The following is a 27,147-nucleotide window of genomic DNA, read 5'->3' on the forward strand; positions in this document are numbered from 1 at the left end:
TCGGTTCTGCTGTGTCCCAGTAGTATGTGACCTTGTTGTACTTAAGTTTTTCTTATGGTGAAAATGCAAACAAACCAATGTATTAACAGATTTCAGCAAGTCTGGTAAATGCTGCCATTATTCTTCTTTATTTGTATTTCTGGCTTTTATTAAAAGGAAAAAAATAAAAGGAGGTCAAAGACTTCTTATCAGATGCTGATGCAAAGGCATTTAATGAGTTCATTGACTAGCTCTGGATGAAAGTACATGTTTCTTGAGTTCAGCTTTGAAAACACAGTATTCAGAATGGAGCCAATATTGCCCAGCAGATACTGCACAAAATCTGATTGAATGTACATAGCAGAGCATTTCATAAGATATGAAGTCAGACAGTGGACAGATAGATATTCTTCATAAAATATATATTACTCCTTGTTCTTTTACAGCAATCTCACAGGAACAGAGCTGATCTGTATTTTTCCCCCCAAATGGTAAGATTACACCAGCAATAGTATCTTGTGTTGCTTGCATGAAGGATATTTTCTACCCCAACCTGATCCCCAGCTACCTTTTCTTATCTCAGAAATTCAGTTTATAGCTCTGCTGAACTAGGCCTAAATAAAAAAAGTCTGTAATGTATTACAGCCTTTTACTCCCAGCTGCATTAGCAGTACTGATAGAATTACTGGAATTTTTCCTAGCAATTAAAACTACATGACAGCTGAATGTTATAGATAATAGTCCTTCAAACTTTCTTAAAGAGTAGGCAACCGAAAACAGGAAATGAAAATAGAAATTTTAAACAGTAGCCTTACCGCTATGGATCTTCATATGCAAAGTACTGTTAGTGATAGCTTGGCAAGACTTGGGGACTTTTTTCACCTTGTGGAAAAAGAAAAGAAGTAGCATTAGTATTAATAGATAGCTCTTTAATGTCTGGTAAGCTGTTCTTTATTTGTACAACAAAGACCTGGCAGTCTTTTCTAGAAATTCAGTCTGAAATGAAGCTATATTTCTTAAATAGCAGTGCTTGGGCCCATTTGCAGACATTGTACCATGGGACCTTCTATGTCTATTTAGCTGGAGAGCTCTTAATATTTTTGACTGGATGTTCAAGCAGTGGCATTGCAGCTTATGCACCAGAGCTGCTCTGTCCATAATGTCTATCGGATATATCTCTGATACCTATGTGGTAGATCTCAAAAGAGACGATATTATTTCCAGCTTCTTGAGAAAATTGTGCTATGCCATGAAACTTCTTGACAGCCAAGGAGAAGATTATTCTTGGTGCTTGCTCGATTTACACTTCTCTCAGCTTCAGTCCTGTGGTGTTTTCCTTCTTAACCACTGGAAAGATTTTCAGCACAAAGTGAGTGTGCATGCGTTCATCTGGTTGTGCGTTGTCATTACACACTAGAGCTGTTCATCTCAGTTAGGAAAGAGTTTAGTACTTGGCATTAATTTCTTCCTTCCCCCCATTTAAACTTCACTAAATTCAGTTTAAATTTAACTAAATGCAATTGCTCTCTGTCCTCAAGGTCTACCTCGGCTGAAGTTCACCTCTTCTGTCCATCTCTTCTGCTCTGCGTTCCAGGTTCACCTTTTTTGTTCTGTGCATCTGCCTCCTTGTGCTGCACTTCTGCAGCCTTTCAATTAGAGATTCTGTCCAAGAAATCATGCTGCCGTTTTGCCAGAAGCTGACACTGGCCATCTGGTAAAATTGCAATTCACTATCAGTAAAACCCATAATTTGGGGAAATGTACCCAAAATGACTTTTATGATTAGTGGACAGGAAAGAAACGGAGACGGAGAAGTCATTTGGGTACTCTATAAATCACTTTGAGGTTTTTAGACCAAGCATCTTAATGGCAGCACTCTCGCTGCCAAGTGCTGTTTTGCTTTTACCTTCAGATATTTTGCATTAATAATGAGCAGTTCTTCTTGGAAGTTATTTATGTATTGCTCTTATGATACCGTTCTGCAAAGCAGCACCGTGTGAGGTACCAGGCTATGTGAATGGCTTCATAAAGCAGCTCGGCATAACGTATTGCTAAGGTCTGTAGGTTTGTATGCTGGAAATGCATCCCTGCCCAGGGGCCATGTCCAGCACTGTTGTGGATGCTGGAGACAAATCTACAGTAAGGTTGTTTTGGCTGTGCCAGCTACTGTGCGTGTTAAGCTTTATGGCCTTGAGATCTCTCTGCAGTGGAACTAGGCACTTTTTTATCAGCAGCTGGGTAACCTGTGGCGCTGTCGGAGCGGAGAGGAGGTGACCACGGCAGCTCGTGCTCCTGTGTGCTCCCAGGCAGGGGCAGCCAGCTAACTGTGCTCGGGCAGCTGGGCTCGTGCTACGTGTTCTGCAGCTTTTAAATGTGCCTGCTGAGCTAAGAGGGAGTATTTCTCTAATTTAAGACTTAGCCGTGATGAATTTACTATCTTCCTAGTAAGCTATTAGAGTGAGTAATTATTCTCATAGTTAATTCCATTTGGATTTTTCTAATTTCAGCATTCAGTGGTTGGACCTTGCTTCTTGTCTATTAGATAAAATCCCTGTTCAGCTGGATACTTAGGAACAAAGTAGTCATTTCTGCATGATAATCACATTGCCTGCTTACTTAAAAATAGTGCGGTACTGACGGATTGCTCTGGGTTCAGTTCCTTCTGTTGGAACATAGAGCTTAATTTGTGCATTTTCTCAGGAGAGTTTTCCATGATATGTAGTGCTCCAGCATGGCTTAACTGGAGTTACTACTAGAAAGCAAGATTAGGAGTGTCATCCTCTTCTCTCCTATGGCTCCCTTCCTATGGATAAAAGGCCTTGAGCTGCATAAAAGCATCCAAAATGATGTTCTTCCAGGCAGCTGGGAAGGTCTCTGTATGCAGGGCTGTTGATGGAGCACTGATCTCCATCAAGACTGATCTCTAGGACTTTAGATACAGGCAATACAGGTCTACTAGTCTGAGGGTGATCTGCAGAGATTAGGGGCCAGCTTGGAAAGCTGTCTTAACTACCACAGACCCCAAACCTCTTTAGCTTAGTTTAGGGAAGGGGTAGGAGGAGTGAAACTAACCTCCCAATTTCCCAAACAGATGACATTTAAAGAACCGTGTTGTGTCCTGCTGAACTGTAGGAGTTGTCACTCTTGCTCTATGATGACTGGGGTTGTTTGTTTGTTTTGAGAGAAAATCTTTATTACATGTGTATTTAGCATGAAGTAAGAGTTGGGACAATCCCATTTCTACATTTCTAGGCTTTGCTAAGTAGGCATGCAACAGCATCTTTAAATCATAAGACTGTAATTATCTGCCTGCTCTATTTATCTAATCTGAGAATTTTTCAGCCCATGTGCTTCTCTAGTAATGTAACTAAAGATATTCTGATTATATTGCTGTTAAGTATGATCTACTGCTTGTTTTTGGCAATAAACTTCTCTTTATTAGTATGCACAGAAGGCATACTTGAACTGAGACTGAAATATCAAGATAGAAACTTGCTATTCTAAACTGAACAACCGAGCATGCTAGTTCTGTATTACTAGTAGTAGCAATACTGCAGGCTTCACGTAGTAATCTGTTTTGTAAAAAAAATAATATATATTTTTTAAAGTGCATGCATTAATTATGCAAGGTAAGCTTCCGTTTACAGAGGTAAAATGAATATAGGAATCCAAGTCACAGTAAAACTGTCAAAGCACAAGGATAAGAATAAAACTGAAAATTGTGCTTTACCTTTCTAGCTCAGAGATTATTTCAGTGAGAAAAAGGACGCTGATTAACATTACAGATTAAGTGGCAGCATGGAGGACTGTATGGAGGACTTGCCTGTCTTATGTTGTTTTCAGTAGCTGCTGGAAATTTTGGCACCCTTTAAACTCCTCCAAGCTTTTTGCTGCTTTTCATTTTCTGAGGAAAGGGGAGAAGCCTGTCATTAGTCACACATGATTGTTAACTTGTCACATTTTACAGATTATTCCTTTTTACTTCAAAGAGTAGTTGTTGAAAAGATACACCAGCCATCTTCTGTATAACAGTTATTATTGATGTAACTACTAAAAATAACACAATTATTTATATGAACACAGTGAGATCGGTCATAATACTGATTTCCTATTGTGGATTGTTGCCTCCCATGATGATCTTTCAAGGATTTTGAATTATTTTATTCTCAATTTATATCCATTCACTCTTCTTGATGAAAACATAAGAAAACAAAATTAAAAAGGAGGAGTAACTTTGTTGGTCTTAGTTTTCTGTGAGCTGAGAGGTAAGAATATTCCTGGTGTATAGTCATGAGCTCTCCATTTCTTCAATAACTCTGTATTTGTGTTGATAATTGTCAGTTGTGATATGGCTTTTGGGGAAAAGGACTTAAGATTATAATTTTATATTGTTTTCTTATTACGAGGTGATGGAGTCTTCCAGCAGCATCCTCAGTGGATCGCTTTACCATTTTCTCTAATTACCACCCTATCCTTACCCCTACGGTATTTTGCAGTAATTCTCATTTCCTTAAGTATCGAGTTCTAAGGTAAAAACATACCCTGTATAACATGCTATTCTGTAATTTGCTATGGTATTTTGTTCCTCCTTTTTGAAGTGAGGAAAATGCATATATTTTTAACATCTCAAATATAAGATCTAAGGCCATGAATTTCTTGCAGAGAAGTGTTTATAGAAAAGATCAGTCTTCCTCTCTTCCTATTTTGTGTTGACTGCTTTAATTTTGTTAGTGTGTCTCAATAATACATTTTATATCATAATTCTGTTGTTAAAAACTTCCGCAACTTGAACTCAGATGAGTTAGAAGAAGATGAGCAAGAAGTCTTTCTGGGCTAGGTCTCTTCTGTGTAATGTTTTATCCTGAACAGTTTTTCCTGTTTTTGAGGAGAGAAGAAATGGGGTTCTGGTTTATGGTGTTAAGATCTAGCATTCCTCTTGATGTTGTGAAGACAGAGAAATCATGGAATATATTTTAGCTATAAGTAATCCAAATTCTGTGTGTGTGTGCATGAACCTCGCAGGTGATTGTGTTGCTAATGAATCTGTGTGTGCCCTGCCTGTACAGAGCAAGCAAGAGCATTGTGCCTTTTGCAGCTTTTCTGACTCTGCCACAGTCACTGTCTGAAGAGTTAAGGGAATCTGTCTTGAAGAGACTGGGCTTTTACCGTAATGGCTTAAAAGAGTTTTATTCACCCACTTAAACATGCAATATGAAGTTATTTGTTTCTGAATAGAGAATGGACATTAAAAGTTAATGTTCTGTGCTGATGTTCAAAGTGTACAAATGAATATCATGTGGAAATACTACAGAAAAAATAATGTAAAAGGAAGAAAGGACAGATACATAAAAGGAAAATTTATTCTCCTACACTAACAGGACCAAGACCTATTGAGCAGAAAATGTTACTTTCGATTCAGCAGTTGAGTTCTAAGGAGGGAATGGACATCTGCAGTTTGAAACATTTGTATGAGTATAGCTGGAGGTCAGAAGAATGCAATGAGTGCTGGGCCCTTGTTTTGTTCATATAAAATACCTTAGTCTGTATAAAGTAATTAGATATCATACTTTATCATTATCTAAAGAAAAAGTATGTTGACTGCTTGTTGCTCAAGCTGTTTCTTCTAAACTTTTGCCTAATAAAGGTCCTAATTTATCTTCCACCTCTGATATTTTTTCATGCCACTCAGCTGAAGCACTGCTAAATATATGTAAATTCCCATAGTAATTTCTCATGTTTCCTCAACTATTTTTTCTGTAATCTTATTGTCTGCTGGGTCTTGTAAGCTATTTCATGTTTTATCTTGTATTTCATACTTTACCTGTGTTTACTAAGAGGAATTAGGATTACCTGATAGATCTTTCATATCCCCATTGTCTTTCCAACTCAGAGCTAAATTTTCTTTTAATTGCTTTCCTGTGTTTGTCCCTGTAATTGATAGCAAGGGATGTTGCTCTCTTGTACTCTTTAATACCTACATCAGCTATTGTGTCTCATCTAAATTTGTTTTGCAGGGAATTGATCAGAACAGGGCAAAATATGGGACTGAAAAGTAGCACTCAAGGCTAAAAGGGTTTGGGAGACAGAGGCAGAGGATTAGAGAGGGGGCTGTCTTAAGAGGCAGTCCTAGGAGATGGTAAATTTGGATGATGAAGCAGGGAGAAAACGGGTGAAGTCTGGTGAAATAAGATTGTTGGGCTAAGAGAAGCAGGTGAACAGAGGGGAGAGACATCTTACAGTAGACCCCATGTTGTGGGAAAAGTGGAATTGTCTTTGTTCAAAAAGATGTAGGTCTTTTTGGCTGGGGCATGGAGACTTGATGAAAAGCCTGAGAAGGCAGATGAAAAGTTGGGACCAGATTATAGTAGGGAGGAGAGGTAATTAAAACTGGCCACACAAGAAGATTAGAGGCAGCTGGACTTAATTAAATTTGCACAGGGAAACCTTAACTGTGTTTGTTTTGTTTCTTTTTTTTTTTTTTTTTTTAATTTACTGAATGCTTAGTCTAGTTTTTTGCTTGCTGTCAGGTTTATGTTTGACATAAGTCATTAAAGGAGCACTTTAATTTTCATGTTGGTTACTCTGACCATTTTGCACTAAATAAACAACATGAGTCGGTGGTAAAGGATCTTAAAGAGATTGCATAAGGGAGCAGGATGATTTCTTATCCAACAGAGGCTGCGTGTGCTGCTCTACTCTATCTTGTCTGCTGATCAGTCTCGAGTAAAGAAAAAAAAGCAGTAGCCGGAGACATGCTGGGCAAGACGATGGTAGAGCAGGAGCAGAGAAACTTTTTAGCAGCTGATTTGTGTGGAGCTTGGGGCTGTGAATTGGCCGGATGAGCAAATTGAGGTGTGTATACCTTTGGAAGAAGTGGCTTTATTCTTGGAAAATGCGTGCCTACTTGTCTTGCTGTAGAATGAGTTGCACTGAGAATGATGTATTTTGCTTCAAAGCTACTGAAATTTAAAAAAAGTTTAATGTTCATTTTGCTCAGATCTACATTTTCAGATAATGGAAATATAGAAGGTTTGTTTATTTTCCAGCTCTCCACAATATATTAAACTCATAATTTTATGACTAGAGGAGGCCATTGCTATGATCTAGGTTCCCACCCTGTGTAATACAGCAAAGTTCATCTCCTACAATTTCTGTTTAAAGCCCATGAATGTAGTTTAAGGTGTGGCTATGTCTGAAACGTCTTGTCTTCATTAATGCCTTGCATGAGGATAATTGTCCAGTACTGTAACCCACAGAAGTGCTTTTTTTCCCCTTTGACTTTGTACAGTTTGTTTCCAGTTATTGGACTGTTATGGTTCTGTTTGGGTTTGTTACTTTGCTGTTGGAAGCCTTTCCCATATGCGAACTTTGGGGCTAGTAGTACAATCATTACATCAAATGTTATTTTTACAGTGTGTAGGCTGCCTGTGCATAGTGCTGCCTAGTGTCAGCTATCGTGTAAAGTCCAAGTATTTTTTTTTTTTTTTTGCCTAGAAGGGGGTTTGCATCTCTCACTTGGAAGTTAAGTCTTGATAACCTTTTCAAGTTTTGCCACACAAAACAGGCTCACTACCCCCACCCTGCCCTCTCTGCCTCTGACCTCCTTTCCTTTTTTTTTTCCCCTAATTTACAGTTTTAAGTGATAAAAGGGCATAATGAAGAGCCAGCCGTACATATGGAGATTTCCAGGTATTCCCACAGTTATGTTTTTATAAGTTTAAAAATGTGCAGTGGTTCTCAGATCTGCTGAGGGGACGGAGAGGTTTTGGCGGGAAAGCAGGCCGCGGGGCGCTCGCCTCACGGAGCGGAGCCTGCTGCGGCTGTCGGTCCTGAGGAATTTCCCTGTACTTCCCTGGTGATCCTCAGCACTTCTTACAGCTGGTTTTGAGCTACTGTTTTTCTGGGTTACTTCTTCAATCTATTTTCTGTGCATATTTTCTGGATAAAGCTGAAGAATTCAGTGTGAGCAGCACTTAATGTTGAATGTAGATGGAGGTGTGTTCTGAGGCTCGGTGTTCACTGTTGGCTCCCTTCCAGGATTTACGTTTTCCTGAGGGATTCCCTGTATTTCCATACAGTGACCTGCTGAAAGTGTTAGGAAACTTCCCTGAGCCTTGCCTGCCAGAGTTGCTGGCCCAGCTCAGTGAGGTTTGCATGATAAATGCATATGCAGGCATTGCTGCAGCCCTGTCACGCTTTGGTGGCTGTCCGAATTTCTCACTCAAGTCTGAGGTGGGCAGGAAAAGCAAGAGCTTCCCGGTACCAATCTGAGGATATGTTGGACTCCATGCTCCTTGTGGGGTCCCTTCCAACTTGGGATATTCAATCATTATGTGATAGAAGTATGGGGCTCAGAGTACATGTGAAGGAGGCCCGGTGCTAGATGAAAACACAGCATCTTAGTTCTCTGGCAGTCTTCACCCTGCAAAATAATAACCCCTTACTGTTCCATATCTACCTTATGTATGGAAATGGTTACATCTTGTGTATTAGCTGGCAGCAGTTAATTCTGCAAGCACTTGCGTGACAGAAGGCAGCTTTAATGTTTCACATCTCTCAGATAACGTACATCCATCTGTGCTTCAGCAAATGTATCACCTCTTTGCATATTGATGCTTTCTGATGTAGCACTGCTTGTAATTAAATTTTGATAATGCATTTTATAGGCTTCTGGAAAAAAACAAGCTGAGTTTGTTTGTTTAGATACAGAGCGAAACGGAAGTTGTGTTTGAGGCTAACATTGTGAATTGATGGTCACTGCAAAAATGGAGGAATAATTAAAAATCCATAATAAAACTAGCATATTGTCTTTTTGATTGGCTGGAATTTCATTTAGGCCTGTTATTAACAGTAACAGTAGAGTATTTTTGTTATTTAAGCAGTTAGCAGAATCTGATGCATTTTATAATTATTATTGTCATCTGATTTGTTATTTTAATGCTAACCTTTCATGTTAGTTGCTTATAGGTAAAATTGAAAGTATGTTTGAAATTCTAGGAACAAGTAGAGCATTTACAACTTCAGCAAGTACGTCCTAAACAGGTAGTTGCATATATTTAAAATAAAGCTGGTGATACTGAAGAATGTTTAAAACTCTTAAGCTTCATTTGTGACTAGAGAATTGCAGTGGAAATTAAAACTGTTAGACAGTGAAGGTGTAGATTTCTTATATAGTCCTTTTAAGTATTGGTTTTTAAGTGACTTAAGTACTTCAAAAAATCAAGATCTTCTCACTTTTTCTGAGAAAGTAAGATGTCCTGTTGTCACATTCATAATGCCTAAACTATGTAGCAAGCCTGATAAATAACTTGTGCTAGCGTCAGGTGGTATTCACAACCACATTTGAATTGCATGATGAAATGGAGATAAACATCACTCAAATATGCTAAGAAAAAAAAAATAAGTGAAAATGCATCTCTTAGAGTGCTCTCTTAATGGCATCTTTCTCAAGTACTACTTAGTATGTATAGAAAATTAAACATGTTTATTTCCGATGCCCATTGCACTCAAGGTTGGAGTTGTTAGCTTCTGGTTTGGGTCACGTGCAACCCAGTGCCCTGCTGGGTTTTTCCCCTGGTAAAAGCAGAAGTCAGCACAGTCTCTGCTGTTTCCTTCATGTCCTTGCCTTGATGTGTATAGCTTAATTGTCTTTTATTGTTAGCTGCTAGTTCATGGAGTGGAACTAATTGCTAGTGGACACTTGCTTGGAACACATTTCAGCTTCTCAGCTTTGAGGGTTTATTTGGGGGTGACTGTCATGTGGTTAGATATGTGGAAACCTGAGAACCATGTCTTTGGGATTTAAGTATTGCTTCCGTGCTGAAGAGGAGGCAGGTGTTCAGAATCCCATCTATGAGTTCCTCTCAAAGCAAGACTTTAAAACCATCTGTAAATGTGTTTCTGTGGCTTTTACATTAAGACACAATGAAATGACTTGAGCTATGGTTTCTGGGACCTTCCAGTCACCTCAGCAATAAATTTAGTATTTTTAAAAATATCATAGAGCAAAGATGGGGTTTATCTATTCAGACCTCTGTCATCCAAGCCTCTAAAGTTTTCTGGTCTGATTTTAAAAACAAACAAAACAAAGGAACAAACTGACAGGTGGTAGACTTTCTGAAGATACGGAGTTGTTCTTTTGTGCATGTGTGGGTGGGAGAAGAGTGGGTTGAAGAATGTCTTCCTCTACTGAAGGACTTGTGGAAACGAAGTCCTTTACTGCTCCTACTGTGATATGGGGCACTCGTGCTCCTTTCCAATGCTGTCGTTGTGCTTTCTGAATCCCTTATGTAGCTTAACATGCTGAGTAAGAGGTGTGCTGTGTGTATACCTGAGCACGGGGTGCTATGCACAGCTAAGAAGCTGGTTGTTTTCTCTTGGCATGTATACTCACGTGCAGGTAGTTCTGAAAAACTTAGGAATTTTGCAGAATCTAGTTTTTACAGAGATCATGTTCAGACTATATGATAGTAGAAATGACTCTCTTGTTAAAAGCTTGACAATGAACTGAAAAAATTGAGTCTGAAGTTGAAACTGCTCCTTGTTGCATGGAATTTCAAGTTGTTGGGAGTAGTACAATGCAGTGATATTTTATGCATCATCTAATCAAAAATATAGCTTGTAATTTTCCACTTTTTTTTTTTTTGTCTCCTTAGAATGTGAAAGCATTTGCATCTTCAGATAGCCTAGCCAAGGTCCAAGAAGTAGCAAGCTGGCTTTTGGAAATGAATCAGGAACTGCTCTCTGTGGGCAGCAAGAGGCGACGAACTGGTGGATCTCTTCGAGGTAATGCTTCCTCAAGCCAAGTAGATGAGGAGCAGATGAATCGGGTTGTAGAAGAGGAGGAGCAGCAGCAAAGACGACAACAAGAGGAGCAGCACATTGGGAGGAATGGGGAGATAGGAGGAGAAGAACCTGGATTTGATGACAGACATGAATCCCAGCAGGAACAGTTAGAAGAAAATAACAATAGACTTATTACAGTGGATGAAGAATCCACTTGTAACCAAGAGGAAGATGATGATGAACATGCTGGTGATCAAGAGGAGGAGGTGGAAGAGGAGGAGGAAATGGACCAGGAGAGTGATGATTTTGATCAGTCTGATGACAGCAGTAGAGAAGATGAACATGCGAACAGTAACAGTGTCACAAATTCCAATAGCCTCATGGACTTGCCCATTCACCAGTCATCACCATTCTACACAAAGACAAAGGTGAGAAACTGATTTTTTTTTTATTATTATTATTAATCTTGGTTAACTCTGGATTTTGGAAAATAATATCTATATATAAACTTAAACTGAGGTTTTAAACTGAGGCCAAGACTTTGTTTCCTAAAGAACTTAGTTTGTGGACTACATAAATTCTTAAACTGTATTGTTTTCACTGTTAATAATCAGAAAATCTGCAGGCATTTGACATGAATAAGTACTTGTTTTAAGGGACTAGAGCTCTCAAAGACTATTTTAAAAAGAACAGGGTTGTTTTAAAAAGTATTTCATATGCTGACTCATACCCTTAATAAGACTCTCCAGGGGTTATTTATGTTTTCTTTTTCAAAGCAGGCAAGAAAGAAGGTAAGCAATTGTGTGTATGTGGTGGTCTGTGAGATCTAGTTCAAAGTGTTGGTCATGAAAAGTTAGTGTGAAATATTACAGGAACTCAACGTTCTCCCTTCTAGACAGGTCACGGTGATTTCATTGACAACATATGGATTTAAAAGAACGTAATAGTGAATCATTCATTTATAGTCATTGCATAATGCTGTATGACATGCTACTTGAAAGGAGCTTGTAAATTGTGTTAAATGATTGAAAATTTCCAGTTTGCAACAATAATTTGAAAATAAATAATAGCATTTTTATTGTTACAAGTATCACCCAACATTTAAGATCCATTGTTTGTTAGGAGTTCACCATGTTTTCCGAATACCTCAAGAAGAAAGAATTATCTTAGCTTTTAGCAGCAGCAAAATCTGAAAGAATAATGATAGCGGTGATACTGCCTAATGAAAGGGAGGAGCAGGGAAGTGGCGTTGTGGAAGAGCATTGTTCTTAAGCCTATGTGCTAATTTTGTAATCATCATAAATTGGTAATAAAACACTTTGTTTCCTTCCACCTTTCAAAATAAAACAGAAACCCCTCAAATTCTTATAATATACTCGGTTTTCTGAAAACTGATGTTAAAAAAAAAAAAAACAACAAAAAAAAAAACAAACACAGAAGCAATTAACAGTGCTCCCTATTTGTATGACTATGAATATAAATGTATTGATAATCAGACTTGAAGATGCACCAGAACAGGTAAATAGGATGAATATTTGCTTGAAGCTGCAGCAATACGTTTTTGGTATTGCTGATTAGTTTGTTTAGAAAAGTCATAATGTTTTCATGTGTTTTTTTAGGAAATGATACAACTTTATAATTCTACTGTTCAAGCTTCTGAAGTGTACGCTTTCTAACTTGGAATGAAATGCTGTGATGCAGTCAAATTTCATGTCATTCAGTTAGCTTTCTACGTGCTGTTTTTAATCTGATGATTTGGTTTTCCAAAGTTCAGTGTTACTTGTTGATGATTGTGTAACAATTAGCACCCATCCAGTTTGGACTTGATACATAATGTAAGATATATTTACACTCAGAAATACATGTAAAGTCTCTGACTCAAAAGCTTTGTTTTTCTTTGTAACTAACCGTACTCAAAATACGTATGAACTGAGCAGAACATGATCAGTTCTGAAGCTTTTTTTAATCATCTCTAGTAATGAATGCAATTTTCAAAATTTTTTTATGGCACATTCAATATGAATCAATATTCCAAGGAAGTTTTGCCTAAAGGAGCTTGTCTCAGAGATTTTCGTATAGATACACAATTTCTGTGTTGTCTGATAGTTGCTTTGCATTTTGTTTCCATGCAGTGCTGGCCATTTTCATCTGTGCTGCGCCCTCAGGCTGTGCTCCTGCAAGAACTGTTTGGGGAGCTAGGTAGTGGAAATCATCTTTGGGAATTGTTTCTGATTCATGGTGTGACTTTATTTTTGATAGTTTTAACTGTATACCTGAAGGAGCAGCACAGGTAGAAAGCTGCTTGAGCTGGCACTGCTCGAGGTCATGGTTATGCAGTAATGCTTCATTAATTCCTATCAATTCCTTAATAAAACAAAATCTAACTATAGGAACGCATTCTGTGTTAGGAAATATTGTAGAAATACAGCTGTGCCAGAGCATGTTTATTTCTACTCTGGTAATTCATTCATGACTAATGAATATGCTGCTTTTGGGAAGAAAAAGGGGTATTTGTAGGTTCATCGGCAGTATTTCTTTTTGTACTTGTTGGAGATGGACTCATCCCAGGAGACTCAAACCTCGTAGACTGACTTTTAGTGTTTCAGATATGCTTCTCAGCATTTGTAGTCTAGTACAGTTCTGCTTCTTGTCGCTCTGGCTGAGTTATGGGCTCCCTTGCTGTATTCTGTATTCCTGTGAAGCTTGCTTTGCGCCACCAGTATCAGCTGTGGGGACTGAATCTGCCGCTCTGCTGTTTCTATGTCAGATGTAAACCCTGCTGCTCAGAGGCATACGTTGCTGATCCAACGCAGTTGCTAGCTTGATGTAGCTGTATGGAGCAATGCTGGCAACATACAGGGTGTTTTCATCAGTACCAACTATCAGGGGATAGGAGCGTGACTGAGTAAAACAGCAACTGCTACAGTTGTGAACTGTTTCTGTGCACTCATATGAACTTTTGGATATCTGTTCTTTGTCTTTCTGTTTTTCTTTTCCTTATAAACTACTGAATAAAGTCTCTTTGTAATGTTTTTTTTTTTTTTTTTTTTTTTTTTTTTTTTTTTTTTACGGTTTGTTTATTGGCCTGTGGAATCATGTGATGTTAAGGATGTGGCAAGGTTCCCAAGTAACACAGTATATGCCAGTTGTGTTGGGCACCCATCATCTTAGATGTCCACCTGGCAGCAGCAAGCTGACTGTTCAAGCTGATAAACTCAATCAAAATTGCTAAAACATTTATATGAAAATGTTTTTATATATTTATAATGTATGCTTACACAATATGTAGGATTATATATAAATAAAATATGTAAATATTTGCTTGATATTACTGTTCCATGGAAGCAATTGCAGTAATTGTTTCCATAATGTACTGAAAATATTATGACTGAAGGGTGTATGCCCTTAAAATGAAAGGATACAGGAGTGTCTTTGTTGCATTCACCAGGAGTGCCTTAGGAATCTGGAAGGGTCATTGTGATTATGCTACAGTCCCCTGCTTGAAATGTTAGGCTGATCTGTGTTGACTTCTGTGCAAGCTAAAGCAGATTGTTCAAATGTTTTTGCTTTTTATAAAAGAAAACAGTCCAGCAAGGCAAATCTGTCAGAACTCTTGGTCGTTTCAGTGAATTGTGTTTAAATTTCTGTACTTTTATTCTATTCTGCCTTTTTACTGTGTCTGTTTTGACCATTGTATTCTATTGTTTTCCTGCTGAACTGAAGAGCTGTTTAACTTGTCTTTATTTTGTTTGTGTCTTTATTTTGTGTACATTGACTCAATGATCTTGAGGTCTCTTCCAACCTAGAAATTCTGTGATTCTGTGATAAAGTGATCGAGTTCACTCCTGAAAGGTCTCCTACATGTAGGTACTGAGGACACTGTGTCCAGCAGACGTATTTTCCTATTCTTGTCCTCATTATGGTATTTCCCTTAACACTGATTTTTGAGCATTGATCTGAACTGTAGATGCCAGCACCTCAGTTGTTGCAAGGAGGCTAATTAAAAATTATTCATACTATGTATTACCTGATCACGTAACAAACAATCACATTAACACCTTTGACCACAGCAATGCATTGGGATTTCATGTCCGGCTGCTCTGCCCAACATGATGCAAGACTTTTTCAGAGAGCTTTCTGTTCTGTAAGTATTGTCTGTGTTCTGTGCAACTAGAAAATTGAATTGATGCTTGGGTGTGTTCAAGTGAATAGTTTTCTTGTACCCAGTGTACCCCCATTAGATTCTTAACAGTTAATTTTCATTCCCCTCAATCTATCTCCTGTCAAATGTTGTTTGTCATATCTGTTACATAAAAATACAAAACAGCACGGTAGGGTAAAATAAGTAATACATGCAAGGCTTTCAGGAACGTGCTCTTGATGCTGATTGTTTGCTGGTTGCATGGTATGCACAGCATCCATTGCCAGTTCCCTTTGATGACTTTGTATCACTTGAGTTCCTTAGGAATGATCCTGCTACAGTTAAACCACAACAGGAGCAAACAGAAACTTCCAATACATCAGATACTTCGTAGCAACTGCCCTTAAATGCTTTTATCCCACAGTAATTGTGGTATTCTGTAACACTGCAAGGACAGGAAAACATAGCTGGTAGTTACTGGCACTGGGAAATAGCTTACATAAATTAACATCCTTGCTTGTTTTAGATTTTGTTTGCTTAACTATTTCTACAACTTCTAGTTTTTAATGTTAACTTTAATATTAACAGCTGTCATCCTCGGTATACTTAAATCTGTTGTTTTTAATTGCTTTGTTTCCATCAAGATGAGTTGTTTTTGTTTAGTTGCTTTGATGTTTTCTTAGAGGAGTAATGACATCTTGATTATCTTAGAAAATGTTCCCATACAGTTTAAATAAGTTACAGATTTATTTGGCTTTGGGATGGACTTGAAATTTATTGCAGAATGGTGAAAAAAGAAGTCATGATCACTTACACCAAAGCTACCACAAAATTTTAACTGATCTATTAGTTTTTCCTTTATTTAAAATTTATGTTATGTCCTATGTTGAAGCTACCTCAGTTAGGAAACAGTCACTTTAAAAAATAAAAATAAATATTCCTGATAATGGTTAGTTGTGTTCCAGTGAATATTGTTACAGTTTTTTATGATTAAGACAAAAAAGTACTTCATACCAGAGTACCAAAAGCAGTTAGGTGCTGTAGATCAAGTTGTGGTATCAAGGTATGTTTCCTTTCTTACTCCTGCTTGCGTGTCTGAAGCTGGTCTTTGGCAGATTGAGGAGAACAATCTGAAGATTATACAGAACCTAAAAGATCCAAATTATTATGTCTAATAATAACTTCTTGAGGTGTATAGAGTTGGATCTGTAACCACAAAAACCACATTGATACCCCTTCAGCAGTTGCTGTATTTGAGCATTTACTGCATTATTTAAAGTTAATAATTTGATTCCTCTCATATATAACATACAGCAATGGTAAGGGTTGAGAAGCAGCTTATTTTTCTGGTAAAACTGGTGCACTTTGGTTGCAGTGACCTCTGATTCCAGGTTCCGTATCCACCGTGCCTGTTTGACCACAAAGTCACTGGGAGGTGCGAGTGTGTGAGTGTGAGCATTACACTCCTTGCTCTTTTTGTCCGTCGACCCTGGGGAGTGGCGGGGAGACCAACTAAGCTGGCTTGGCTGCAGTGGAGCTAGGTCAGCGCGTACCGCAGGCTCGTTCCTGGGAGCTTACATTTCCAGACTTAAAGGTCTGGAGCAAACCTAAAGCTCAAATACTTAGTTTGAGCTCCCAAATCGTGCAGACTGGGAGAGAATTTTTTACTCTCTGGTGCTTGTTCTGAGCTGGTGCATAGAGCACAAGGATATAAAAGATGTATTTTTTGGTAATTTCAGTTTTGTGTGGAAGGATAGTATCAATTTTTAAAACTAAAGGAAATTAAGTGGCTATTGTAAGGAAGATTGCACAGGGCAGTTCATGCCTGTGAAAACTGAAAAGTGGCTCCTCTTTTGTGCAAGTGTAAATTTATTGTCAGAAGGTCAGTAGCAAACAAAGCTTTTTTAGAAATACATGGAAAGAAAGGATAACTAGAGCGATGCTGACCTTTGGGTCAGTTTACTTCCCTCTGTTTAGGGAAGGTTGGAATACTGTGTGTAGGTGGGGTGGTTGTCTTGCAGCAATGTGTGTTAACATTTTTACCTCTTTTTCAGCAGCAGAGGGTGCTGCTATTGCTTTGCTGCAGTCTTATGGAGAGTTGTGCTGTTGTGCTGCATTGCTTTGCAAAGGATTTCCCTCCTGCAGCTAAAAACTTAGTGTGTTTTTTAATCTGCAAAATAAATACAATGGAATTTAAGAAGTTTATACTGTAAAGAGAGATTGCTTTTTTCCCCTTTTTTTGTGTGCAGGGATCATGCATAGGTTATGTAGATTCTTCATGCCTTTCATCTCCTGAGATGCCTAACAATTATCACAATGCTTTAAAGAGTTTTTAAACCAAGTAATAATTCATTTAGTTGTGTCAAAATGGGTACATGTTAGGAAGTGCTCTGACTGTAAGAAAAAAAAAGTTGGCAATAGAATTTTTTGTTCTCGCTTCTCCCTCAGATTCTCCTTCCTAATTAAAGCTGCTTTCATATCACTGTCTTGAAAAGATTAGCGACATGCACATTTTTTCCTGCTGTTCTCCCCCTTTGGTTTTTGTGAACCACGGCATTAAAATACAATGGGATAAGATGAGTAAATGGCTTAAGATAAATAAACAATTAATGGTCTTTACAACTGCAAGGCAGAACTACTTGTATGTTACTGTGACAGTTTAATTATTTTGGAGCAAGTTTTGTGTTTTTTAAAAATAAGATTTTTGACCCTTCCAGTACCGAACCTTATTTTTCTGTTGGACTGTAACAACATTAGAAATAGCCACGCTCTTGAGATTAGTATCAATTAACACTTACAACCTTTGACTTCTTTCTTATTTATATACTGCACAGTTTAGTTGCTGATGATTCCAAGCATGAAGGATCATTTGGAAAGGTTCTGTGACTGTCATTAAGATGTAGTTTGTTAAATATTAAAGTATCCGTGGAAGGAATGCAGATTCCCAGTCTCTCTGTAGACAGCAAAGTTCTTCCTCTTCTGTGCTAACCGGCAGCATGTTTCTTGACTTCAAATACCAACCTTTCCTTTGAAAAGTACTTTTCTCTTGCTTTGTTTTTACTTGACATTAGGTAATGGATCATTTGCTGCCTGATATTTGCTGAGGTTTAGCTGCATTCTTACCTTTGTGAGTAGAATCATCCCTATGCTTTCACTTGCAGGTAAAGCTGGCATTAAAAAATGGCTGCTCTGCTAATTTTCTGCAGTCTGTAAGCAGATCATGAAGCTTTCAAATTGATACGTGGGTTCTACTTGTAATACGCAGTTATCCCAGATATAGTTTGTGGCATAACTTGGCTACCTAGTTCAGCTTTCTCATGCAAAATTCTTGAGGTATCTAGTAATTAAATGCTATGTTAAAATGTCCCTTGCAGTCAAAGGACAGGAATCTCTCCTACAATAAACACTGTCTTTTCTTTCCTTTAATGAAAGGTGCTTTACTGGTTTTCATCGTGGTTTCTAGAATTTTAACTACAGATTTAATGCACAGTACTGATGTGTAATTTGTTTTGTTGAGAGTTGTGTATAGACAGGAGAATCAACAATCTCAGTGCCTGCGAAGGAAGAGACGTTTAACAGAAAACATTGATGCTGGCAGTTTGGGTCATGGTTTTGATTACAAGATGGTATTTAATAAGGAGGTTTTCATTGATTTTTGCCTTCGTTATGGAGAGATGTGTGTTTTCCTGATGTGGAAAAGACACAGTGCTGATTTAGTCCTCTCTTTTCCTGTTACAGTGATCACTTACTGGACTAAAGACCTAGCTGAGTAAGGCACAAGCAATTTTCTTCTACATTACCAATAATTGAGGTCAGTCTTTCAGTTCCAGTCTAGGAATTTACCTCAACTAGTCACACTGGAAAATAAAACAACAGAGCTCTTGCTTGTGCCAGATTAGTCTGTACAGATACCTGACTCAAACGTCCAATCGCAGCCGTTGTGCAGTGAGGATGCGGCCTGCCTCTCAGAACACGTACCTTCCTTAGTTCCTGATCGTCCTTACAGGCACATTTGGTAGCTCTGTCTCAACATACGTGCAATTCTTTTGGAGCTGTATGTTTGTTGACATGCAGGCATATTTCCAGCCCTCCCCTGCTGCAGGGAAAAAGCCAGCCACCTCTCTGGCAGGGAAGCAGTCTCTTAGACTTGCTCAGAATTGATGTGTTGGTATGAGGCTGTATTAACTTGAATTGTCTTCTAGTTTCTTGGCCTCTGCAGAGCTCCTTAAAGATAAATATTGGAGAGGAGTTTGTCGGTGTGACTCCGACTGCCATATCAGATTCCTAGATGGCTTTGCATAGAACACACCAAACTGATCCTTTCAGAATAACTACTCGAGGCGGTGTCTTTAGTTGCACACTTTTTTTGTAGGTTTTGAAATCAGCATCAATTAACCACCCAAATTTTGCTCAGGATCTTGGTACTCAAGATGAAAATTAGCCTTTTAAAATATACGTTGCATTTTTTAAGAATGTCAGTAACACCATTTCAGCTTGTGAATTATATGGCCATGCCATGATGAAGTAGAAATCACGAAAACATGCTCAAGAATACTTTCAGTATGCTTACTCTGTGGGGGATGCATTGCTTGTCTAAGAAATACATGCGGGAGCTCTGCCCCACTTAAATATGCCATTTGTTCATTATGTTGTTCTTGATTATGTGGCAGGTGCTGTTGCCTGATGTGATCGTTAGCCCAAATATCCCTAGTCTGCAGTGATACAGCTGTATTTACTGAGCATTTTATCAGTGGATGCTGCTGCTCTCAGTGTTGATTTTAAGCTGCTTCACCTTTTGGAGCTTAGCTGAAGTTGTTATTAGTGGTTATGAAACTTGATGCAATGGTGAATCGAAGTGTGAAGGAAGTAAAACTTACTGGTGAGTTAGTTTTTGGTTCTGTTCATTATTTTATTTTTCTTTTTAAGGATGGTCTTTTAATACTAATCTGGCTGCAAGTTTATGTTTAAAATGTTATGATCAGTACAATTATTTTGTTCGTTGATGTCTTATACTTAAAAAAAAAAAAAAAAAAAATTGAGATATGAAATTAGTTCAGAAAGGTGGAGGAATAGAAGTTGATCTGAGGACCAGAACTATGTTTAACAGCTGCTGCAGGACTAACATTTTTTCGTGACTCATTTGTCATTGCAGTCTGCAAACTAGCAGTATATCCTTTACTTCTGTAGAGTCTTTGTTATCTGCACAACATCTTGGTATTCAGGAAATTTTACATAAGGAAATAATTTACATACCCTTACAAATTCTTGAGTATAAGAAGGAAATGCAGAGATTTCTCTCCTAAGTCAAGCTGGAACTAAACTAACTATTTCTCTGTAGAGAATCTTACTTCTTTTTATGCTTTTTTTTTTTTTTTTTTTTTTTACCAAAAGCTGATGTTTTCTACTGATGCGACTACCTGACCGAATATTACATAATATGAAATGGGCAAATTGAGAATTTTAGTACTATTCAGTGAAATTCAATCTTGGGAGACAGTGGCTGTGCTTTTCAGCTGTGTCATGAAATAAGACTCTGTTGACGCTTATTAAATTTTAATGTATTTGTTCAATCCCTGGTGCCTCTGCTGAAGTGGAAAATGTACCTGCAGCCACCACAGATTGCCAGCAGGGATAAGTTCCACCTTATTCACCATCAGAAGTCATTATTACTTTTAAGTGAAGTATGAGCAATGTTTCCTGTAAGTGCAAAGCACTTTCTCATTGTGTGTTACTCAGCTGCTGGTTATCTGTGTTTGGCAGAGGCAGGAGACCCTTTGTTGTTCGTACTTAAGTTATGGAGCCTTTCTAAAGGATGGCAGCTTTTGCAATCATTATTAAGCAAATATATTGAATACTAAAAATACTAATAAACAACAAATAACACATACCTTTTTTTTTTTTTTTTGCCAGTGTTAAGTCCTTCAGTTCTGATCCCTTAGTCAGATATTCTAAACCACAGAAAATAAATCACTGTATTAAAATGAGCAAGTAAAACTGGAAGTGACACAGCTATATGGAAGAAATCAAGCTTTGTGTAATTCATTATGGATCCCTTGTTCCTGCTAGATGTAGTGTTGTTCCTTGTCTTTAAGTTGGACATTACCCAAAGCCAAGGATATTTCAGCAAGGATATTGTTACCCCGAGGCAATTACCCATCTGCACAATTTTTGGCTTTGGTGGAAACCCCTAGTGTTGCATGTCCTTTAAGTAAGTATTCCAAGCTCTGTTTTATATGCATTCATGCTTATCTGTTCTGGAGGAAAAAAAACACAACACAACAGACTATTGAAACTTTTCCGATGCTTTGCCAGTGAGAACACTTTGGTATTGCTGCCCTCTATTTCTTTGTTGACAGAGTTTGAAGTACAAACATCAGGCAGACAATACAGCTCAAAGCTGGATCTAGGTGTCCATATAAATATGTTTATATATATTTATTAAATACTCATAAGTATTTTAGATAATGGGCAATGTCTGAACAAACCAGGGGAAGCCAGTGCCTGTTAAATAAGAATACAGGCAAGAATTGTCCCATCTCCTCCTCACCCACTCAGAGGGGAAGAAAAAAGGGGGGAAGTAAAAGAGGCAAATAAAAGGTGAAGATGGCATCCATATCAGCCAAGTGCCATGTCTTCCATAGACTACCTGCTCTTTTCTGTGATTTAGGCATCCTTTACTTCACATATCTTGAGCTTTATAAATAGCTTCACAGCCCTTTGCAGTATGCTGTTAACCAGCTGAAAAGGATTAGGTAGCTTAATTCATTGCTATCAAATGAATGCCAGTATAACAATTGGTTGCATTTGTTGCATTTATTTGAATTATACAGTTCTAGTGAGAAAAAAATAATCTTCTAAAAAATAGACCTGGCTGCCTACGTTCTTTCATTTCAAAATGTAATACTTTGCATTGTTCAAACTTCTATTTCTGGCATATTTTCATTTTATTTAAATAAAATAGCTGGATATAAGAGTCTTATTTTGATGTCAGGGTATACAAGAGGATTTTTTTAATGCTAAATAGTATCTGGACATTTTTTCTTCCTAGTAAGAAAGAAAATCTGAATGCATTAGTAGCCAAAATATTTTTAAGAGCTTTATGTTTTTTTGGGGAATGTAACTTTTCCATTTAATATGCAGAAAGGGAGAATTACAAGTCCAAATTTAATTTTTAGTAATGGTTTCTAGATGCTATTAAAAAACTAGTACTTGTGATTTAAAATATTTTGGTACTGGCTTTGTATATATTTTGTATGTGTGTATACACAAGTAGATAATTTCTCATTTATAGTCTTGCATTTTACATGAAAGTACTAGGAAAGTTCCTAAGAGAAGTTGAATTATTCTGTATGAAGTTAATTTTTCAGTTTCCTGCTTTGTAAAGCAGCCTTCTTGCTAACAAAACCACCTGCTTCCCCTTCCCCCCCACCCCAGCTTGTCCTCAGCCTGGGAATTTGACTTGCATTTTAATCCAGTGTTAAATATTGCATGACTTCTCTACCTGTTGTTGTAGTCTTAATTCTTGCCTCAGCTTTATTTAAAGGTGCAACAACAGCATAAATAAGTGGTCAGCAAATGAATTCCTGCATAGCAGCTGTAGCAGTTCTTCTTAACAGCTGGTGCAACTCTGGCTAGACTTAAATGTACTTAACCACCAAATTGTTTTATAGCCAATGAGGACTGGGCAGACATTTCTGGAATACTTGGAAAGTGCAAGATGATGAAGCTGGATTTCTGTTACATACCTGAAATTTTTAATGAGGAAAGAAAGACATGTGCTTCTAAGATGGTTTAAAAAAAAAAAAAAAAAAAAAAAAGATAATGACAACAAGACCCCGTAGTACAGTAAATAAAGTTAGGAAGTTTGTGGAGCAGAGGCAAATGATAGTTTTCTGATTATAAATATGTACACTTACAGGATGCTTAAATATGGTAGGAACTATTTAAAAATGTATGTGGTTAAGTATATGTCTTAATGACATGGTAGTATCATTAGTATTGACATATTGTCATGCCAATCTGCAATTTCCTAGAAAGTCTCTATCTTTCTCATAAATTCTTAATGTGACCTGACAAAAAGCTTCCTTGTGCAAATGGTCTCCTCCTACTTCTGTCAAATCCTCTTCTGCACTAACAACGTGTGGACTGAGGGCAGACCTATAGCAGCGTGTTCCCTTCCCTTTCTCTTGATAATAAATTTTGTTTGTTGAGATGCTCAGGAAGCTTTTTATTGGTGATGGCTATTCAGGGCCAGTGTTTCATGCTCAGGGATCCAAGAGAAAGGAGAGGGGACCTGATAGCTTGATGTTGCTGAAGGGTTCATGTCTTGTCTACTTGCTCACCACTTCCACACACTTTTGCTGTTTGTGTTTGCATTATCATGCATCTGGCTACTTTATGAGCTGCTTACATTTGCCAAGCTAATGTAAAATTTACTAAGTGACAATGAAAGCTGAGGGTTTTCTGGCACCCTGCTTACTGAAGTCATTTCAGAGCAAAGTGTGAGAAGTGCTGCAGCCAGCTTAAGGAAGTTTGGAATCAAGTGGCCAGAGCAAGGGAGGGAGGTGAAAACCACTTCTTAAAGAAAATAGCTGTTAAACTAACACTGCACCTAAGTGCTAGTGACTTTGTCAGTGTGAAGTCAACTAATTTACAGGTTGTATCACTTCTTTCTTCACTGACTTCTAGTGTGTTGAATAACCTGTAGCTGAAATGGGGATGCTGATGTCGTCGGTCTCTTGAGAGAAAGTTAAGAGATTTAAGTTCATGAAATGCTTTTTTTCCTGTAAGAGTTTTCAAAACAGCTTTTTGTAATAGTTGGACATTGTATAAAAGGGAACATAGGAACCAAGTTTCTCCATTCCTGTGCTTTCTTTTCAGCCTTCTGCAAAGTACTATCCATCTAGGTGTCAGTACACAACGTCATAGTTCAGCCTGAAAAAATGCAGGTGATAAGGGCTCTTACTCTTTCATTAGGTGTAAAAGGCAAAGGAGAGAAGATATTGCATAGCTCATGGACACTGCTGGGCTAGAATCAGTAGCTGAGGAACAGGAATAAAAGGACAAAAAGAAAAAGTAGAAAAACAGCAAACCAGAAACTGAAGGAGAGCCTGGAGCAGAGTAATTGAACAGGGCTGGAGATTTGTGTGATGTTCTGTTGGAACATTTGACCACTTCATTGTTCCAGTGCTTTATTTCTTCAACTTAAAAAGTTTGAAAAAGGGGAATAGTAGATTTGCTTTTGACTCTGGGTCTCTTGCCAGTTTGCTTGTGTTGTGTTTTTTCTCATTAGTAGCTGCCCGCAGGACTCAGAGGTATTCTCGAGTTTCTTCAGCTTGATGCACTGTGCTTGCGCATCAGGTGAACTGCAGCTGCCAGTCACAGTTTTCATTTGTTTGCAGCAAATGTAGAATTAAAATAGTACATTAAATTCACTTTAATTCCAAGCTTCAGTTCGCAGCTAGTACATTTTTATCATGTTTGAAAGGGTTCACACTCGTGCATGGATAATCTCTTCTCAGCTGATCTGTGGTACTGCGTTAATTTAGTATCAGTTCACAGTGGATCTGAGTCTCTACTTTAGAGGGCAGGGGGAATGTCCTTGCTGGTAAAGGAGGATGAATCTGTATTTCAGCGGGGCGTAAGTTAATATGCAAAATGAGTTACTGCAAGGGACTGATAATCTGGTTGGTGAGGAACTAGGCAGTTTGGTGATCTCTGCTTTCCAGCTGCAAGCAGGGAATGCTGCTCTTCTCCTTTTGCTGCTGGATTCTCCAGCTGACCTCTTTCTCTTCTCTATATTTTTTAGTCAATTCTGATCTTGAGAGATCAAAATGATCCCTCCATCGATTCCCTGCATACTCTCTTCAGGGTTCTGGGTCATTATATTTTTACACACACAGAGTTTTGTACCGAGTAAATTGGGACATGATAGAGAGACTCTTGAGAGCGAATTTTTTTTTGGTGCAGTGCCACTAGTATATTTGGTCTGGTTTGGTACAGCAGTGCCGTGTTTCTATGCAGCTTATTCATTTGCCTGCACAAAGCAGGCTCATGCAGTATATCAACTGGGAACTATTTGTGTACTGGTATTAGAAGTCCTTCACAGAAAGAAGCTTGGGACCACAGTCACCGTTCAAGAATAGTTACTAGTGTAGTTCACTTCGCTCACAAAAGGGTTGGTACTCTTTCTACACATGCATAGGGACAGGCATGAACGTTAGGAAAGCAATAAGGCATGTGTATAATCTAAGTTCTAGCGCGTTTTTCAATATCTGCACATTTTGAGAAGGTGACTTTAGAAATGTTGCAGTGCTCTGCTTTATCCATTTGAGGGCAGCTGTTCACCAATGTTAAGAACTGTTGAAAGAGTGCCTCGGGTTCTGCTTTCTGCATTTCAGTCTTTCTATACTTGGAAATATTTAATTTAGGCCTCTGTAGGTCTTGAATTGTTGCATCACCACATTAAAATGTCATAAGTTCATGTAGTCTTTCAGCAGGATTAGTATCCAAAACAATTGTGGGCTCTAGGAGAAGATTTTGTGAAGTTTGTGAGTAAGCTGCTTTTTGTTGCTGTGATAAATTTTTACAGCTATGCCTTAAAGCCTTCTGCAGTCAAGTATTCTGAACAAGCAAGGGAGTTTCATAACGTTTTATTTCTGGTAAACAGTTCCTAAAAAAACTCTGCTAAAGGTTCATGTTTAATTACTTCAGAAGTTACTGGTGTTTACTGCATGCTTTTGCTTTACAGAGGTGTCCCCTCACTGGACCCTCAGAAAAGAAAGAAAAGTCTTCTGCCTTATTAAGCTTATAGTTAACTGTCAATAGCAATCTCAAACTAATATTTTCAAACACAAGTTTTCAGGCACTTCTATGCATAAAGTGATCTGTTTTCTAACACGACAATGGGTAAACACTTAAAAAGAGCATCATTGGAAATCAGTCCCAAATTGCTCAGAAATAGGATGCTAGAAAAATGTATTAAAAGCAGTGAGGCTCAAATTTCTGTAGTTTCACATTTGTCAAGTTTATACATTCTCTCTGTATAATATTTAAAGAAAAAGCTTTTAAAGATAAAAGCAACAGAGCTATTCTTTAAAATTTACAGTTAGAGCTTAAATGAGAAGTATATGTGTAATGAATACAAAAATAAATTATACATAATATGTGCGATATATTCCTGACACTTCCAAATAGCCAGCCCTCTCCATTTTTGTCTTCCTCTTACTGCTTAAATTAGGCTGTGTTGTATTTTCAGGCTAAGAACTCTCACTGATTAAATGTTTATAGTTGTCCAGCATAGCTTGGGGCCCTAGAACATTACTGTAAGACAATTAATACCTACAATCAGTAATGTGTCATGCATTTAAGGCTGAAAAGGAATGATGATGCATGGGAGCAAAAATGGGCTGACAATATCTGGTCTGCATTTTGATGATGCCAAAAAAAGAGGGGGTAAGTGGAGTGGGCAGAGACAAAAACTGAAGCTGTTCCTTTTAGTGTGGTAGAGTGTAAAATTTAGTGTAGTCACTTCGCATATGACAAGAAAGTAATCCTTATTCTGCTTTGGCTTTATCCGCTTAGTAAGTAGGCAACTCAAAGTGAACATGATACTTTTTTTTTCAGCTAGAAGTGCGTCCCCGTGGATTTACTTTAGAATATCTGTTTGTGAATGTTTGGAAGTTACTGAGGAAAAACTGACATATGCTGGCACTCTTACCTCAAACCACACAGCAAAGTGAGGTCTGATAATCAGAGCTCTGTCGGGAGAGGTACGAGAATAATCTGTGACAGGAGCCTTGCACCACGAGTGGGGCTGGGAGAATGCCTGGCTCCCCGACTGCATGCAGAACTGTAAACGGACTGAGTCGTGTCCCTGTTCTCCACATTGGTTATGAGCTGATGTAAAAGGAGGAGTAAGACTGTCTGTACACTGGTATGCTACTAGGCTCTGATACCAACTGATAGCGGCGGGTATTAAAATAGAACGATCTGCCACGCTGTCTGATCTTCCTCTCAGCAATTGCGCAATGAGATAGTCTCTTAAAACAGTTTTTCAGCAGTTTCTCACAGCACACATGCATGTATTTCTGTATGTGATTAAATGAAATACAGCGTATTCCTTAAACTAGAATCTGAGGGTTGCTTTGTTTGATAAATACTGGGTCTCATCTTGTCACATTACATACCCACTATTTAAATATTAAATTACATCAATAGAAATACATTTTGGTAAACTTCCC

General features: G+C 38.0%; 1 protein-coding gene across 3 annotated transcripts in view; it reads left to right on the top strand.

Moving 5' to 3' along the window:
* Nucleotides 1-27,147, top strand: part of FBXW7 (F-box and WD repeat domain containing 7) — a 162,023-nt gene that overhangs the window by 56,386 nt on the left and 78,490 nt on the right. For all 3 annotated transcript variants that reach the window (XM_032187460.1, XM_032187461.1, XM_032187458.1), the window contains exon 2: nt 10,635-11,192. In XM_032187460.1, coding sequence (XP_032043351.1) covers nt 10,704-11,192 — 489 coding nt within the window. In that variant the 5' untranslated portion in view covers nt 10,635-10,703. The remainder of the gene's footprint in view (nt 1-10,634; nt 11,193-27,147) is intronic.

The sequence above is a fragment of the Aythya fuligula genome, chromosome 4, assembly GCF_009819795.1.
Source record: "Aythya fuligula isolate bAytFul2 chromosome 4, bAytFul2.pri, whole genome shotgun sequence".
Classification (NCBI taxonomy): domain Eukaryota; kingdom Metazoa; phylum Chordata; class Aves; order Anseriformes; family Anatidae; genus Aythya; species Aythya fuligula.